General features: G+C 44.2%; 1 protein-coding gene across 1 annotated transcript in view; it reads left to right on the plus strand.

Annotated features, from left to right (window-relative positions):
* Positions 1 to 11,798: 11,798 nt before the first annotated feature.
* Positions 11,799 to 15,600, plus strand: part of TBC1D2B (TBC1 domain family member 2B) — a 39,800-nt gene continuing 35,998 nt past the window's right edge. The window contains exon 1 of the mRNA XM_081887628.1: positions 11,799 to 12,293. Within this exon, the coding sequence (XP_081743754.1) occupies positions 11,814 to 12,293 (480 nt within the window). The 5' untranslated portion in view covers positions 11,799 to 11,813. The remainder of the gene's footprint in view (positions 12,294 to 15,600) is intronic.

A 15,600-nucleotide genomic window follows, 5' to 3' on the forward strand; every position in this document is an offset into this window, starting at 1 on the left:
GTCCCACCAAAAGTATCTATGCTATGGATTCTCTAGGAGAGAGACATGAGCTGCAGAGGGACAGTTGTCTGGGATCCCCATTACCTTCAATGGTGCTTGCTCAAGAATTGGCTCATATCCATGGGTTGGAATGCATAAACTGCTCTTACACTCTGCATATGCAGATTTTAAAACCAGCTTACTTCTCAGTGGGGCCCAGTCAAATGAAAAGCTCTTTGCTACAGCGCTTTGAGACTGCCCTGTCCTGTTGTTGGTGCAATCCAGTCCTGCAGCAGCCCAGAAAACACTACAAGTACCTTACAGCCCAGTTTATGTCCTTGTTTGTGCAGTAGAACACACTGTTCAGGATCATTATCTGGAGAGCAGAGTGGGCGCCTGATAATACAGAAGGTAGAATCGTGTTATACCATCAGGTTGTGAAGAAAGCATTGCAGAGGAAACACGTCACAAAACTAGAGCTGAACATTTTTTTTCCTTCAGTGATAATAAAGTTCCATTATAAGAAAAATAATAAATTGTTATCAAGCGACAGTGTTTACCCACCAGCTGTGCACCTTGATTTGCAACAACTTGCAAAAGAGCTTATTTGAGGCTCTTTTGACTTAACTTTGTTAATGAAGTATAACTGCTGTAAAATTCAAAATCAAATGGCAGCTAAATCTCATCCTGTTTACACAAAGCTAATGATAATGAATAAGCATTTCCAGGTATTTCTTCAACAGAATTGTGAGGGGAAAGAAATACATGTATTTTAGTTATCAATCTAACAAATATGCAGCCATAAATATTAGGAGAAAGTCCATTTAGTGTTTTATAAACAATAAAATACAGTCTATTGTGAGAGGACAAATGGAGGAAAACAACAAATATGTATAGATTTGAATAATTTTTCCTGTAAAACTTTGCACAGACAATTAGATACAACTTAAGACATTCCAGTTGGTTACCTGGTTTTTGCGTTTTTGAATTATATATTTTAAAAATCGTTTAAATCTGAATAAAATTGACATTTTCATGCTATACGTTATACTCTGTATTTTTTCCTGTCTCAACAAATAGTAATTTAAATCAGAATATGAATGGTAAGTTGCGGAATTGTTGATGAGAAACCTTCTGTTCTGCAAACCCAGAATCTTGGATGTATGTTAAGGAGAGAAAGAATATGTTTTTTATATATGTGTCAATCTGCCCACCACAGGACCTTCAACAGGACCGTGTGCTGTTGTTAACATTTATTTAAAACTTTTGCAACTTTTAAAAAGCACAACAAAGCAATCAGCAAGATTAAATATAGCAATGCAGTAAAACAAAAAAATGGCACAATATAATATACTCAGGGGCAGGCAGAAGGTAGATCATGCTCTTGGTATATCTTTTAGTGATTTGCAGTAGAATCATCAAGGTTCCTGGTTCTCAATTGTTTAACAACAGTAATAACTCCCCACCCCCTCAATCCAAATTAGGCTGCTTAAAGGAAGCAACTTTAAGGGAAACCAGGAATAGATTTTTGTATGAAAGGAATGTGACATTAGTTATGGAACTAAAAACAAATTCCCAGGCTAAGATAAACTGAGAGGTGCCCTGTTTCGTTATTCTCCCTCCTTTTCCTTAAGTTTTTATTTTTGCTCTTGGGTGCTGGACCTCTGCATTGTAGGAGAAAACAAGTGTGGTCCAGATCTGTGCCTGAACGTGTGTATTTCTCCCACAGAAGAACTAACCTGCAGAAGTAAAATTCACATGACGCTGTGACAGCTCAGAGGCATGTTTCTGGGGATAAGGAAAAACAAAACCTGGGATGTGGGATTGCTCCGCTGCCCAGCTTGTCAGGGTGCCACTCCCCGTGGGTCCCTCCAGTCTGTCAAGTTAGAAGAAGCAAAACGGCGGCCAATCTTTATTGTTGCAACAAGGTTCAAAACACACAGCGAGTAAGAACCCCAAGCAAGGGGTTGCACAGACTTTTAAAACTTCTCCCCCCTTTCCCATCATACACTTCCCACAGCATTATCAGTACATCACAAATTAGTCATAAAGAAGGAGCGGTTGGCATGTGGAAACATGAGCCTGTCACCCACCCTTGTCAATCACCCCTATTCCCCACACCTTCTAAGTACCCGATTCCCTAAGAACAATAAAACTATTTACACTTTTCCTCTGGACTCTGGACTTTCCTGTTTTCAGGCTTTGAAAGTACAGTACGTGGTCTCAATCCACTCTACCAATGGGTTTCTGTCTGGGTCATTGGGAGTAACCTCCTGTCTCCTATTGTGTTATTGTCTATATAGGGGTAGGGAGTACGTGACTGTGCGCTTTGGAACAGAGGGGATTGGTCAGCAAACTTTTTGCAGGGGTCAGCAAACTTTTTCAGCAGGGGGCCGGTCCACTGTCCCTTAGACCTTGTGGGGGGCCAGACTATATGGGGGGGGATGATGCAAGAGCACCTCGAGCCCCAGTGACTTCTTACCTGTGTCTTGCGAGCGGCAGGGGCTGGCGGTGGCAGCAGAGGGACAATGAGCGGCGTGCGAAAGGGCTCCGGAGTGGGGCTGCTTAAAATGGCAGCCGCTACTGCTGCTGGCACTAATAAAACCCAGCCCCTTTCCTCCTCTAGGCAGGGCGAGGAGAAGCCAGGAGGAGGGAGGGAGGAAGCGCCGCTGCCGCCGTGTGAGGAAGAGGGAGAGGGAAAGAACACGCTCAGTAGCGATCCATGCAGCGATTCCCAGACTGTCCGCGAGCTGAATCCAGAGGGCAATTGGGCCTGATCCGGCCCGTGGGCCTTAGTTTGCCTACCCACGGGTTAAACCATTGATTTTCTATTAATTTCTGAAGGTTTGTATGTATTTTCTACTTAGCCAAGTTCAAAACAGACATTGTATCACTTTTAAGCAATCAAAACCAGAATGGATACATTTTATGAACTCTACTCCCATTGTTGATTTGTCATGCACAGCACGGGAGGCACCTAGTGAACTGTACAAGGCTGAGCTGGCTGTCCTGCAAGGGCATTGCAGTAACTTCCCTGCTTGTTGCATGTTCCAGACACTAAGGGCCGCTGTTTTGCAACGTCTGTCAAAATCTAAGGATCCTGATTGCAGAAGACCGTTCAAGTTCCAAAACGTTTGAAAACTGAAAATTCAAAACGGAAATCTCAATACAGAAATGGTAAATAATTCATTTAATTATGTGCTTGAAGTCATGGGACTTGAGACTCCAACTTTAGAACTCTTGTGTTTATATGGCAGAAAGCCTGGAAGTTGGTTCAACATCCAAACATGTACATGTTAATAACATGTGCATCAACTCAGTAAGGGAGAGTTGATTAAAAAAAAAAGTATTAATTTTCAATTCTAATTTTGAACCCACATGGTTTGGATTAATTATGTGAGAATAAATAATAAACTATGTTTCTAATAAACCTGTAACTGCTAAAATTTGTATGAATAAACCCATGATGGAAATAAGTTATCCTGGTGTAAAAATAACTGCCCATAACTGTAACAGTTTTTTCTTCCATAATAATTTTGCTTTCTACAGGTAATGAGGGCGTCTGGAAACTCTTACTGCTCTCTATAGCAGAATGTTTTCTATTGTATTTGAATTAACAAAAAGATTTTTTTTCTTTTCCCTCCCATTGCCAACTAGGTAAAGGAAATTAAGCAGATAACAGGAACAGTTATAAATAAACTAGGCTGAATAAATTTTCTAACTTAAAAATTTTATATGGTTTACAGCTTACAAAAAAAGGATCATCAGACACACTGATCAGATGTTTGGAAGCTGTGGCTGGATTGTTATGTGGGAGCCGGTTGAAGTTAAATCCTTCGAAGACAGAGGTCCTTTGGCTTGGAAGGGACAATATGGGGATGGGGGGGGCAATTCCCATCTCTTGCGGGGGTGCAATTAGTGCCAGCACAGTCCGTTAAGCGTTTGGGTGTAATCTCTGACACCTCGCTTTCCATGGAAGCGCAGATTGCAGCTATAACAAAGGTGGCATTATTTCATCTCCGCCAAGCTAAGCAGTTGGCTCCTTACCTCTCTCGCCCTGACCTAGCCACTGTGATCCATGCGACGGTCACCTCCAGACTGGATTATTGTAACTCACTCTACGTGGGGCTGCCCTTGAGACTGACCCAGAAACTCCAGAGGGTGCAGAATGCCACGGCGAGACTCCTTACGGGGTCCTCGCTGCGAGATCACATTCACCCGGTGCTATGCCAGCTGCACTGGCTCCCGGTGGGGTACAGGATCAGGTTTAAGGTGCTGGTTTTAACCTTTAAAGCCCTATACGGCCTAGGACCCTCGTACCTACGGGACCGCCTCTCCTGGTATGTCCCACAGAGGAACTTACGGTCTTCAAATAAAAACATCCTGAAGGTCCCAGGCCACAGAGAGGTTAGGCTGGCCTCAACCAGAGCCAGGGCTTTTCGCCTGTGGCTCCAATCTGGTGGAATGCTCTGTCACAAGAGACTAGGGCCCTGCGGGACTTGACATCCTTCCGCAGGGCCTGCAAGACAGAGCTGTTCCACCAGGCCTTTAGCCAAGGCACAGTCTGACCCCCTCCTTTGACAGTCTTCACAGAACTTTAGCCTAATGGTTGCCATCATTTTGAGTTGAATTAATTTAAATGGTGGAAGTCTTTTAAAAATATTTTAATTAAGATAGATAAGGATAAGATGAAAATACATAATTGAATATAAATATAGATTGGAAATGGCTGTGTATAGTGAATACGTATCTACTTTTAAAATTCTCATTCTTGATCTTATTTCTTCCTTTTCTTTATCTTCTTGCTGTTCTTTTCTTTTATAGTTTACCTTTCTTTTCTTTATTGTGAATATTGTTTTGTAGAGCTGCAAATAATTGTAAATATGAGAAGAGGTAAAATGTTTTCTAATTTTCTACTGGTTACATGTATTTTCCTTTTTTGTATATTTGTTTTTTTTCTAATTTGTACTCAATAAAATTAATAATAAATAAATAAATAAATAAAGCTCATCACGTGTCCATCTCCTCGTCCCACTTGGCGGCGTCAGGCAACTTCATGTTTTGTCACATGAAATCAAGGAACATGGAGGCCTGCAGCAACCAGTCCAGCCTCTGGAAGTGCCTTGTATGGTAGGAGAGACTCCACAGCTGCTTTGATCCCTTCGTATTGCAAGAGGTTCTCTGGCGTCTCATGCTTGAGGAGAGTTTCCACCAATGCCTGAGCCTCGGGGTAGTTCCACAAGTTTGTGTTCCACATGATGGAAAACTTCAACACAGCCTCTGGAAGAAGGGGTTTGAGGAAGACACGTCAGGAAGGAGTGCAAGTTGCAGGCAGCGTGGCCACCTTGAACCAACACACCTCTCTTGCGAAGCGTGGCCAGGTCTGGGCACACATCTGACCTGTGCCTTTCTTAAGGCAGGAAAGCAGATCCAACACCCCTCCCCACCTAGTAGAAACAATTAATGATGGGAGAGGTGACTGAGTTTATGCCAGACTACATGGCTTGCAGGAATGGGTTTTATAATATTTATAAAAGTACAACAACAACAATATGCATTATAATCTTTGCTCTAGTATTACAGAGCTGGTGGAGCTAATTTGAGGTTGTGTACACACCATACATTAAAAGCATTATCGCTTCTCCCCTGTAAGAATCCTGGGAACTGTAGATTACCCTTCTACCACATAGCTACAATTTGTAGCACCCTTTACAAACTGCAATTCCCAGGATTCTTTGGGAGAAATGTGCTTTTAATGCCTGTTTTTCCTGCAGCAGGCATGCTCAGCTACCCTTCTGGAAGCTCAATCCCACAGAAAGCTGTGACGGCCACCAACTTGGATGGTTTTATGCAGGAAAGGCTATCAATGGCCAGTAGGCACGATGGCTATGCTCTACCTCCACAGTCAGTGGCAGTAACGTTTGTGAATAGTAGTTGATGGAAGATGCAGGAAGGGAATACAGAATGTTCTTGTTTCCACAGGCCTCTGGTTGGCCACTGTGAGAACAGGATGCTGGACTAGACAGGCCAATGTGGCCTGATCCAGCAGGCACTTCTTATGTCCTTACATGGTTCAAGGGTAGAGCTTGTGAGAAGGCATCTTCCAAAGCAATCCCACCCCGCAAAGAGCTTTGGAGCCTTCTTGCCTCTAGCCTAGCCCTCACCCCTTTTCCTGTTCCCGCTGGAGTCTTCTTTTGCTTGCCACGCCTGAGGGCTCTCTTCCAGCCAACGCTGCCAATGACAGATCTTAAAAACTTGGGGTGAGTGAGATTCGGCAATCGCAGCACCTTGCGCCTGCTGGACCTCCTGAGCGGAGCAGGTTGTGTTTTGCTCCTCGTGAAGTAGGGTGAAATGTGAGGAGTGTTGCAAGCCGGTGCAGAGGCAGAAGGTCTGGATTAGATGGTAGAGCACGGCTTCTCTGTCAGGGGCTTCTTCCTAACCCAGTAGAACACCAGTATCATATGCCTCTTAGATGGGTTGGACATGCTGAAGAAGGTGCTGGAGCCCAAAGACCAGGGTGACTTCAAAGCGGAGGATGCAACAGGCAGTTCCCTATCAATGGTGCCAAATCCAAGCAAATGTTAGCTCCAGTCCTGTTAAATCGATCCAGCAATTATGTACGTTAAATAAGGGATTAATTCCTCAGGCAGTATGAAAAGACTTTCTGTGGCTTTTTAATAGATGGGAGCCCCAACTACTGCCACTGTTGACAGCCTGTTGCCCCTTCACTCTGCTTGAATGAGTTATGTCACAATGGTTCCTTCATCAGGTGTCTGTGAGCATGAAAATGCTGTTGGGAGTTTCAGTAGTGGAGGCTCAGGCATAACATACTGTTTGAAAGTCTGAACATTTCCTCTTTTTTTATTTAACAAAATTTATATACCACTCTTATAATTTATATACAAATTATTAAGAGAGTAAGTTAAAACTATACTGTAGTTGATTCCCTTATAGGCTAGTTTACATACTTTATTCCTTCTTATACTTCTATCCCACCTTTCCTCCACAGAGCATACGCACTTCAGCCTCCACCTTCTCCATTTTATCCTGACAGCAATATTGTGAGCTAGGGCCATAGCTCAGTGGTAGAACAACTGCTTAGCATGCAGAAGGCATCAGGTTCAGTCCCCAGCATATCCTGGTGGGACTGGGAGCGCTCCCTCTGCGCTTCGGAGGCTTCGCGTTGCTATCGCTGAAGCCAAGGAGCTTGCATTCGCTCCATAGGACGCACACACATTTCCCCTTAATTTTTGGAGGGGAAAAAAGTGTGTCCTATAGAGTGAAAAATATGGTAATTTGTACAAATGCACCTACTGGAATTGTTTAACAAATTAGTTTCTGGACTTGAAATTTTGGGGCTATAGAAAAATTCTAATTGGATTTTGCTTTTGGATTGGACAAGTGAACCCAAGGTGCAATTAGCTTTTTCGTGTCCCTCTGGAATGTGAGAAAGCGATTCACCCTTGAGTGAGGATCACAGCAAGGTAAGAACCTCCCAGAAGGGTGAAGACATTTCTGTTAGGATGTGTCAACACCTGCGCCAAATTGGGAGATTGATTGATGAAAGCCCTTTAACAAGAATTCATTAATGGGGTGTTGTTGTGGAATAACAAAGAGAAGGGGTCCAGAAGACTAATTTGACATTGGGAACAAAATAAAGCTAAAGAAATAAAACTTTATTTCTTTATGTTTCTTTATGAATAAACCTTCCTGCTGAGTGTAAAGCATAGACAAACATGTTTATAGCAAGGGAGAATACTTCTCCCAAGGTTCTTAAAAGTCCATAAATGCTTAAAAGGAATCTCATATTGGAATCCAAGAGGTTGGTCTCCCTCAGATTAGTTGGATCAATAAAGCCTTAAAAAAGGGGGGGGTGTTATTAGTTTTCCTCTCAGTCATTCTCTGTATTCTATTGCTATGTTGTGGTATTCAATGCTTGTAAAAGTGTGTTTCCTAAAGAAGTCCAATTGGTAGATTGATAACTTTGATAAAGTATGATTATAATCCTTGATAAGGTTAGGATCAAAGGGGGACTGGTATAAGAATTAGAGACCCCGGGTGTATATTTTTATTATTTTAATAATGTTTAAATGTTTCACTTTAATTGTTAAAACATTTTAGAATGTATTATGCTTGATTTTTGTGTGTTCTGAATTTGTGAGTCTTCCCCCTCCTAAGCTGCATTCCATCTCTCTTTATCTACCCCTGAAAGTGATACAAATGGCAGGATGTTTTAGTGCCAGAGTGTAAATCAGCAATTCTTGAAGTTATCTGAGACCCAGGAAGAGGATTTTATTATGCTCTTCCATCAATGAAGGCTATTTTGCCAGGTTATGCTGGACACCAGAGACCTAAGATCAGGGATAGGCAACCTAAGGCTCATGGGCCACAAGTGGCCCACGGGGGTCATTTAAGTGGCCCCCGAGCCGCCCCCGAACCGAGCTGCCCACTCAGTGAGTCCCCACGTGCTATGCTAAACCGGCACAGCGCGGCACAGAGACTCGCTTCTGCGTTGCTGGAAATCGTGTCTGCGCATGCTCAGACCCTGAAAAGCTCATCTGTGCAGGCGCAGACCCCGGAAATCGTGTCTGCACAGATACAGCCACCGGAAATCACAGCCGCGCAAGCTTATGCGTACGCGCGATCCAGCCCATGGAAGGATCTTCAGTCAACCGGTCCAGGTGAGGTAAACCTTGCCAACCCCTGCCTAAGAAGGTCAAATGACCTGGGCACATCAGGGCCACTCCAAGGTGATACAGGAGTGAAGATACTAGTATGGAGCCATATGTGCTTTACTTCTCATGACTTTCCTGATGTATGTGAAGATGTTTTATGACTCTTTGTTTGCTGTGTTTGAACTACAATATAAGCTTTTTTTCTGAAGTGCCTGGGGGCAGACCTTCTTAACTGGCATGTTGAGTGAGCTCTGTCCTATTGCAATAGCTATAATAAATGCTGGGTCCCTAAATCCAGATGCTGGACTTGAAAATAGTTTCCTTGGTTCTGTGGTTTATTCAAAAGGTGGTTGTTCCTCACCTGGGTAACAAACAAGGTAGTGTAGAGGTAAAATATTACCACAAGCTTCACAATATTGTTTTTGATAGCAAAGCCTACTCCATGTGCAGTGGTACCTCTACTTATGAACATGATCAGTTTCAAGGTGCCATTCGCACCCTGAAAAGTCCGTAAGTAGAGCGCTACTACTGCGCGTGACCAAAACGCGATAGAGCGCTTCTGTGCATATGAGAAGTGCGCAGATCACTTCTGCGTGTGAGTGCGTGGCAAACTTGGAAGTAAACACTTCTGGGGTTGCTGCGTTTGTAACCTGAAAAGTCACAATGTGAAGCAAACGTAACATGAGGTATGACTATATTTGACTTTCTTGTTCAGGTAGACCTTTCCAGAAGAATGCGTAGCCTCCTTTTTCTTCCTTCAGTTGTCCCTCTCCTGCTCTTCAAGTTTCTTTAAGAGCTGCAATATCTATGTTAAAACATCGCAACTCTCTTGCAATGATGGCATTCCTGTGCTCGGGCGCTCGTTATTGGTGTAATCTGTCTATTCCATGCTCCAAAGTTCAATTGTCTTTTATGGGTTGTGACCCCACTGGGTGTAGTAATGCAGTCAGGGGAAAAGGCAGGCAGACTATGTTTAGGGCTCCTTTTCTAGCCACTCTTCCTTTTAGAGGTGAGCAAAGTGGATCCAAAATAGGACTGCTCAGTCGTGGATACAGCTGCCAAGCTATTCAACTGCCTCAATCCTTGAGTCAGAATGACTGAATCTGTATCCACCACCCATGTGACGGTTCATGACCAGGTGCTTCCAGATTTCACAGTCCTGCCCTTGTTACCATTTGCCAACCACCATGAGTAGCATGAGTATCACGACATCCAGTAGATTCTTATATGTTGCAGCCTTCATCCACCTTCACAGCCGTGGTAACATGCCGCTTGTTATCTTCTGCCTGTTCTGCCATTGAGGTCTTCTTGGATCATTATTTGTCTAGCTTCTCCCCCCGGACCTTACCGCCTTGCATGACCCTATTGGGAGTACGAGACTCCCGACGGCTTTGCTCACTAGGATCATAGGAACGTTCAAGCCCACTCACCATGACAAGGTGAGTATATCCCAACTAGATGGGTCAACAAATGATGATGCTCCTAATTTTACTAAAAGGATTACAGCAATATATCATATTAGACATCACATTTCTTTCTTTTGCAGACAGTGTTTAGTGAAAATATATTAGTACATGTCAGAGTCACAGTAAAATTTAATAAACTGATCAACCCAAGAGCTGAGATAAGACTCCCAACTCACTGCTGAGCCCTGTACAACAAGCCACAGCTTGTCCATACACATAAAAGCCAGTCAGTACTGGTTCAAACAAGCTGAAACTACTTTTGAATACATTTTTAAAAGCAAAGCCTGACTAGCTTTTCATATACTTTCTAATTGAGTAACTTTTTAAAAGAAATGCCTGAAGTAACAGATATTATGGTTTGAAGTCTGGGTTGAGCTTTTAAGGTAGGGGGCAAGGCCAAAATTGTCAATTATTTGAAATTTCAAACCCTAATAACTCAAAAACAGGATGAGTTAAAAAAATTAAAAACAGAGATCTGGAACCTTCTTTTATACTATTTTTAGAAAACTGAAAATGGGAGTAATTTAAAATGGTAAGGTAAAAGTTCCTGTATCACTTGACATGGAATGACCCAAATGCAATAAATAAATATGCAGGTGTAACAGCAAACCATGGTTTAAGGTAAAGGTAAAGGTACCCCTGCCCGTTTACACTGAGATAAAACCACAGAGCACAAATTGTATTCCAGAGGTACAAGTAAACCATGGGTTCTTTGTTCGCCCTTCCTAATAATCCCTGGATTCTACCAACAAAAGTCACTGAGGGCAGGGCAATGTTTGAAACCATTTTTTGTGGGTCCAGAAGTAACACTAAACAACAGTTTGCCCAAACTGTGGTTTCCAAATCATCTTCAAAACACAGTTTGAGATTCTGGTTTGGAAGCTCCTTGCAAACTATGACTGCTTCCACACCATACATTACTTACCTCCCCCCCCCCCCCAATCCTGGGACCAGGAGTCTGTTCAGGGTGCTGGGAATTGTAGCCATAGGGAAAACTAGTTCCCAGGATTGGGGGGAAGCACTGTGCTCTGAATGTACTTTAAATGTATGTTGTTGTTAATTGCCTTTACCAATAACTTTCTTAATATTTTTGTATGCCACTTTGAGTTTTGTTTTTTAAAACAATCAAGCGATACATCGCAGTATACCGTATAGCTGCAGGAGCCAGCAGTAAGAGGGTCAGACCTGGAGACTCCAGGGTTCAAATCTTCAAAGGATGGGTGATATACAAATTAAATAAATATATTTACCACATGAAGCTCGCTGCATGTGACCTTGGGCCAGTTACTCTTCCTCACAGGAGCGATGTGAGGAAATTAAATGGGAACTGCAAGAACCCTGAACGCCGCCATGAGCTCCTTGGAAGAAAGGCGGTATGGAAAATGATTTCAGGAAATAAACCACTAAAAATCCAGCAAGAATGCTTATAATTAATTTAAATTAACCCCACCGGTACCTCTCGCGCCTCCTGGCCTATGTGGCAACCCTCGCCCGTCCCTCCTCAGGAGGCGGAGCCGTAGGCGGCCAGGCCCTTCGCCTCAGAAAGAGCGGACTACAAGTCCCAGCATGCACTGGGGGCAAAGCCAGGTCTGGGGAGGGCGCTGCGGAAGGCCGCCCAGCCCTGTAGCCTCACACCCTCTCAGGAGCGCAGAGAGGCGGCGGCGGCGCTGCTGCTGCTGCTCTTGGCGCCGCGATGCCTTCTGCGGGCTGCTGCGAGGAGGCAGAAGGCGGCGGTGCCGCCGCGCCTGAGGAAGGTCCTCCGGCGGCGGCGGCGCCCCCCTCGGCCTCGGAGCGGCCCCGGCTGTGCGGCTACCTGCAGAAGCTGACGGGGAAGGGCCCGCTGCGGGGCTTCCGCAGCCGCTGGTTCGCCTTCGACCCGCGCTGCTGCGCCCTCTACTACTTCAAGGGCTCCCAGGAGGCGGTGCCCCTCGGACGCCTCGACATCGCCGGAGCCTCCTTCAGCTACCACCAGCCGGCCGAGGCCCCCGGCGCTGCCGCCCCCAGCGCCGCCGCCTCCGCCCCGGCCTCCGCCTCCTTCTCCGCCGCCTCGTCCTCCTGCTCCTTTTCCGGCGGCGGCGGCAGCGGTAGCAGCGGCGGTGTCGGGGATGTCGAGGCCGCCCTCGGCAGCACATTCGAGATCCACAGCCCCGGCGGCGGCGTCACCGTCCTCAAGGTAGAAGGGGGCCTCCCCGGGGTGGGTCCGGGGTAGCTGCCCCGCTTCGCCGCCCCGCCGCGCGCCCCTCGTTGGGAGCTCCCTACTATAGCTCTCTATAGTATAGTGTATTTTAAAATGGGGTTTCAGAGTTTTTAGGGGGTTTTATGTAGTTTTTCAATTTCATTGTTCTGCACGGAACAATGACAATAAAGATATCATATATCAAGGGGTCCTGAGGGAGGGTCAAGCGGGGCAGGGAACTCTCCGAGGCGGGGATGGACCTCCAAGCCAGCCCGCTTAGGCTTGTGGGGCGGGGCTTGCTCTCAGGTAACTTCCTCAGGTAAGGTCGCTTCCTCGAGGCTACCACCACGCGCGCTCCACCCCCTTTTAACCTGTCACTGAGTCCCGTTACGCGTTATTTACAGTATTTATTTCATAAAGTTTACATACAGCTTGATTGTTGGAAAAAGCACACCCTCAAATCTTTGCTCCTCCACCAACTGCCCTGTCTGAAGGACCCAGATCCCAAAACCATCTGGGCTCAAGCAGAGCTTGCTTCTACCTATAGGTTTGTGCAAGTGGCTTCAGCAGAGTCAGACCATTCCCCCATCCAGCTTTGTGTTGACTACTCTGCTTAGCAGGGGTTCTCCAGGATTTCAAATGGGTATTTCCCAGCCCTGCCTGGATATACCTGTTACTGTTTGTATGCAAAGCATGTTCTCTGGCACAGAGATATTCTTTCCAGATAGGTTAACCTGTCTGGGCATATCGTCTGGCACTTCCTTGGAAATCCTTATCCATCTATATGCAGGATCAGAGGAAGAGATTGTCGGAGAATTTAATTTGGTTTGCCTAACCATGTATTTGTGTTACCAAGATGATTACACTAAAACACACACACACACACAAATCAGCATTAACTAATCTGGAGCACCTGTTCTCTTTCCCCTTTGATTACTTCTGGTTCTGTTTTGAATCTCTTTCACCCAAGCAATAAAGACTGAGGGAAGGAAAACCTTCCAGTTTCATATCTAAAGGTACCTATCCTAAAGCAGGGCTGAAGTGCACACTTATCAGTGTCATTGTGGGCAGTACCTCGAGAGCTGCTGAGCTGGGATGGTGGCAAGGACCACATGGCACTTCTGTCAAGATAGTCTGTGGGGTAAGCCAAGGAACCATCTGTCAGCATTGGAGGAAGAGCTGGAACAACTCACTTCCCCGTTAGTTATAAAACAAGAAAAGCAAGGTGAAACAACTGAGTTGCAGAACATAGGTAGACCTTTTACTCCACAGTTCATACCAGAATTATTTCTTCAGCAGAGTAGTCTAGCCCCACAAGCTAATAAAACAGTACTTCAGTGCTGTCTGTGCCTAAAGCCACATGCCACGTGTAACTGCAATACCAAAACATGTCCAAACAGTAATAAAAAATAGAAATTGCATTTATTGCTCTGCCTTTGGTATTGCTATCCATGTACAAAAAATGTAATAAACAATGCATTTAAAACTGTAAATGAAAATGTTTCTCTGATTTAACCAGTTCTGAGAGAGCTGTGTTCTTCAGTGTTAAGTTTCCATAAGTAATTTTCTCTTGTAGGTATTAGGTGCTCTGTTACAAAATCATTCTGAGAATTATAGCATCTTGCTCAGTAGGTTGGAGCTGAGGGCCTGAACAGCAATCTGTATACAGCATGAAGGCAAAATGTGGTATAATAGCTGGCAGCAATCCTTTGCACACATATTTGGAATTAAGTCCTGGTGAACATTGTGGGGTTTATTTCTGAGGAAACATACTTTCAGTGTGACTGTAATTGCTTCAGTAGCCAGGAGGAGTATGTTAAAATACACCCTGGATGGACCTGCTTCCAACATTTGAATGTTCCCTTGCCAGTAGCCTTGACCTGTGACTGCAAGAGGCATACCTTTCCCTTTTCTAGTTGAGTATCAATGCAGTAATTTCACAGTATCAGGTGGCACTAATGTTTGGTGGGGTGGAGTGACAAAAGAATAAGGTGGACATTTGGTTCTTCATTAATTGTTAGTTCTATCATTTTTGTTGGGCTTCTCTTCCCTTTTGCTCTGATGTTGCTGATCGGGCTTTGAGCCACCTTCTGTGACTTGTTACACTTATTCTTTAGCTGTGTTCAGGCCACTGTGTTTCATCTTAACATTCTGCTAAATGAACAAACCTTATTCACTCATGTGCTGCTGCTTCATTCTTTTCTACATAGGAGTGATCAAACAAGCCATAGCTCCCTGGTTTGTCCAAGCTGGGAAACTATGGTTGATGAAACATGGTTTCATGTTCTGTAACTGTTCACGATAGTAATAACCTCCTTTATCTTGCAAAAACTCCAGTGATGGCTCTGTGAAAAGAACATCCTGGATTATCCAAGCATCTTGTCCTACTACATTGGCTCTTAGGGTTTGGGTGTGAAGAGGATTCCTAAAGCCTATTAAAAGAATAATAATTTTGCTGCCAAATGTTTAGTTTAGGCATTGGTGTTCCTAAGTATTTATTTCAGGATTAAATGGAGCCCATTACTGAATTTGTGCTTTACATTTCAAGCTTACTGGATTTATCCTTTCAAGGAAAAACTCCGTATAAGAGCAAAACAATATTTTCAAGGAAGAAAGTCAAATCAAACATAGGCTTCTTCATGCTCACATGCTTTAATATTCCTAAACTTGCTGCTGATTCACAGTTTCTGAATGTATCATGGGATATACTCTCCCATCCATCATTCTTAACATTATAGGAGCACTAAGAAATGACTTGGAAATATTAAATCTGTGTCCTTTGGGGAGTTTTTCCAAGTCACCACTTTATAACTAGCAGTTGTGCTGTGCTCGTGTAATGCAACTTCAGGCCTGTTGTACTAGTGCAATGTGGCTTTTGGCTGCATTGGGATGCTATTCATTTTGGCAGCCTCCTGTTCCAAGGTCAGAAATGTTAAGTGTGCAAAATGCTTTTGATATTCCTGTGATATAGGTAATGATGTGATGATGTTTTCTGAACCATATTGGCTTAAGCAAGAGGTTGAGAAAGCCATAGGAAAAGAGCAAAATGGTTTTAGGCCTGTCATAACCTGAATCCTAACCCACAGGCTCTTTATTACCTGGAGAAAATGAAGGTAACCTTGCTAGATAGTTGTGACTGAAAAGTTGCACAGCAAAAAACTTTTTGCACAAAAGCTGTGTCTTTTGCAGTGTCACTGGTTGGTGGGAGTTGCTTCCAAGTAAATATTGTACATCCTAATTGAATACTTGTTTACCCAGACATGCACCCCACTGAACTCCAATCCTGTTAGGCCTCCCTGAGATG

Source organism: Podarcis melisellensis, assembly GCF_964234715.1.
Source record: "Podarcis melisellensis genome assembly, chromosome: 14".
NCBI classification, from domain to species: domain Eukaryota; kingdom Metazoa; phylum Chordata; class Lepidosauria; order Squamata; family Lacertidae; genus Podarcis; species Podarcis melisellensis.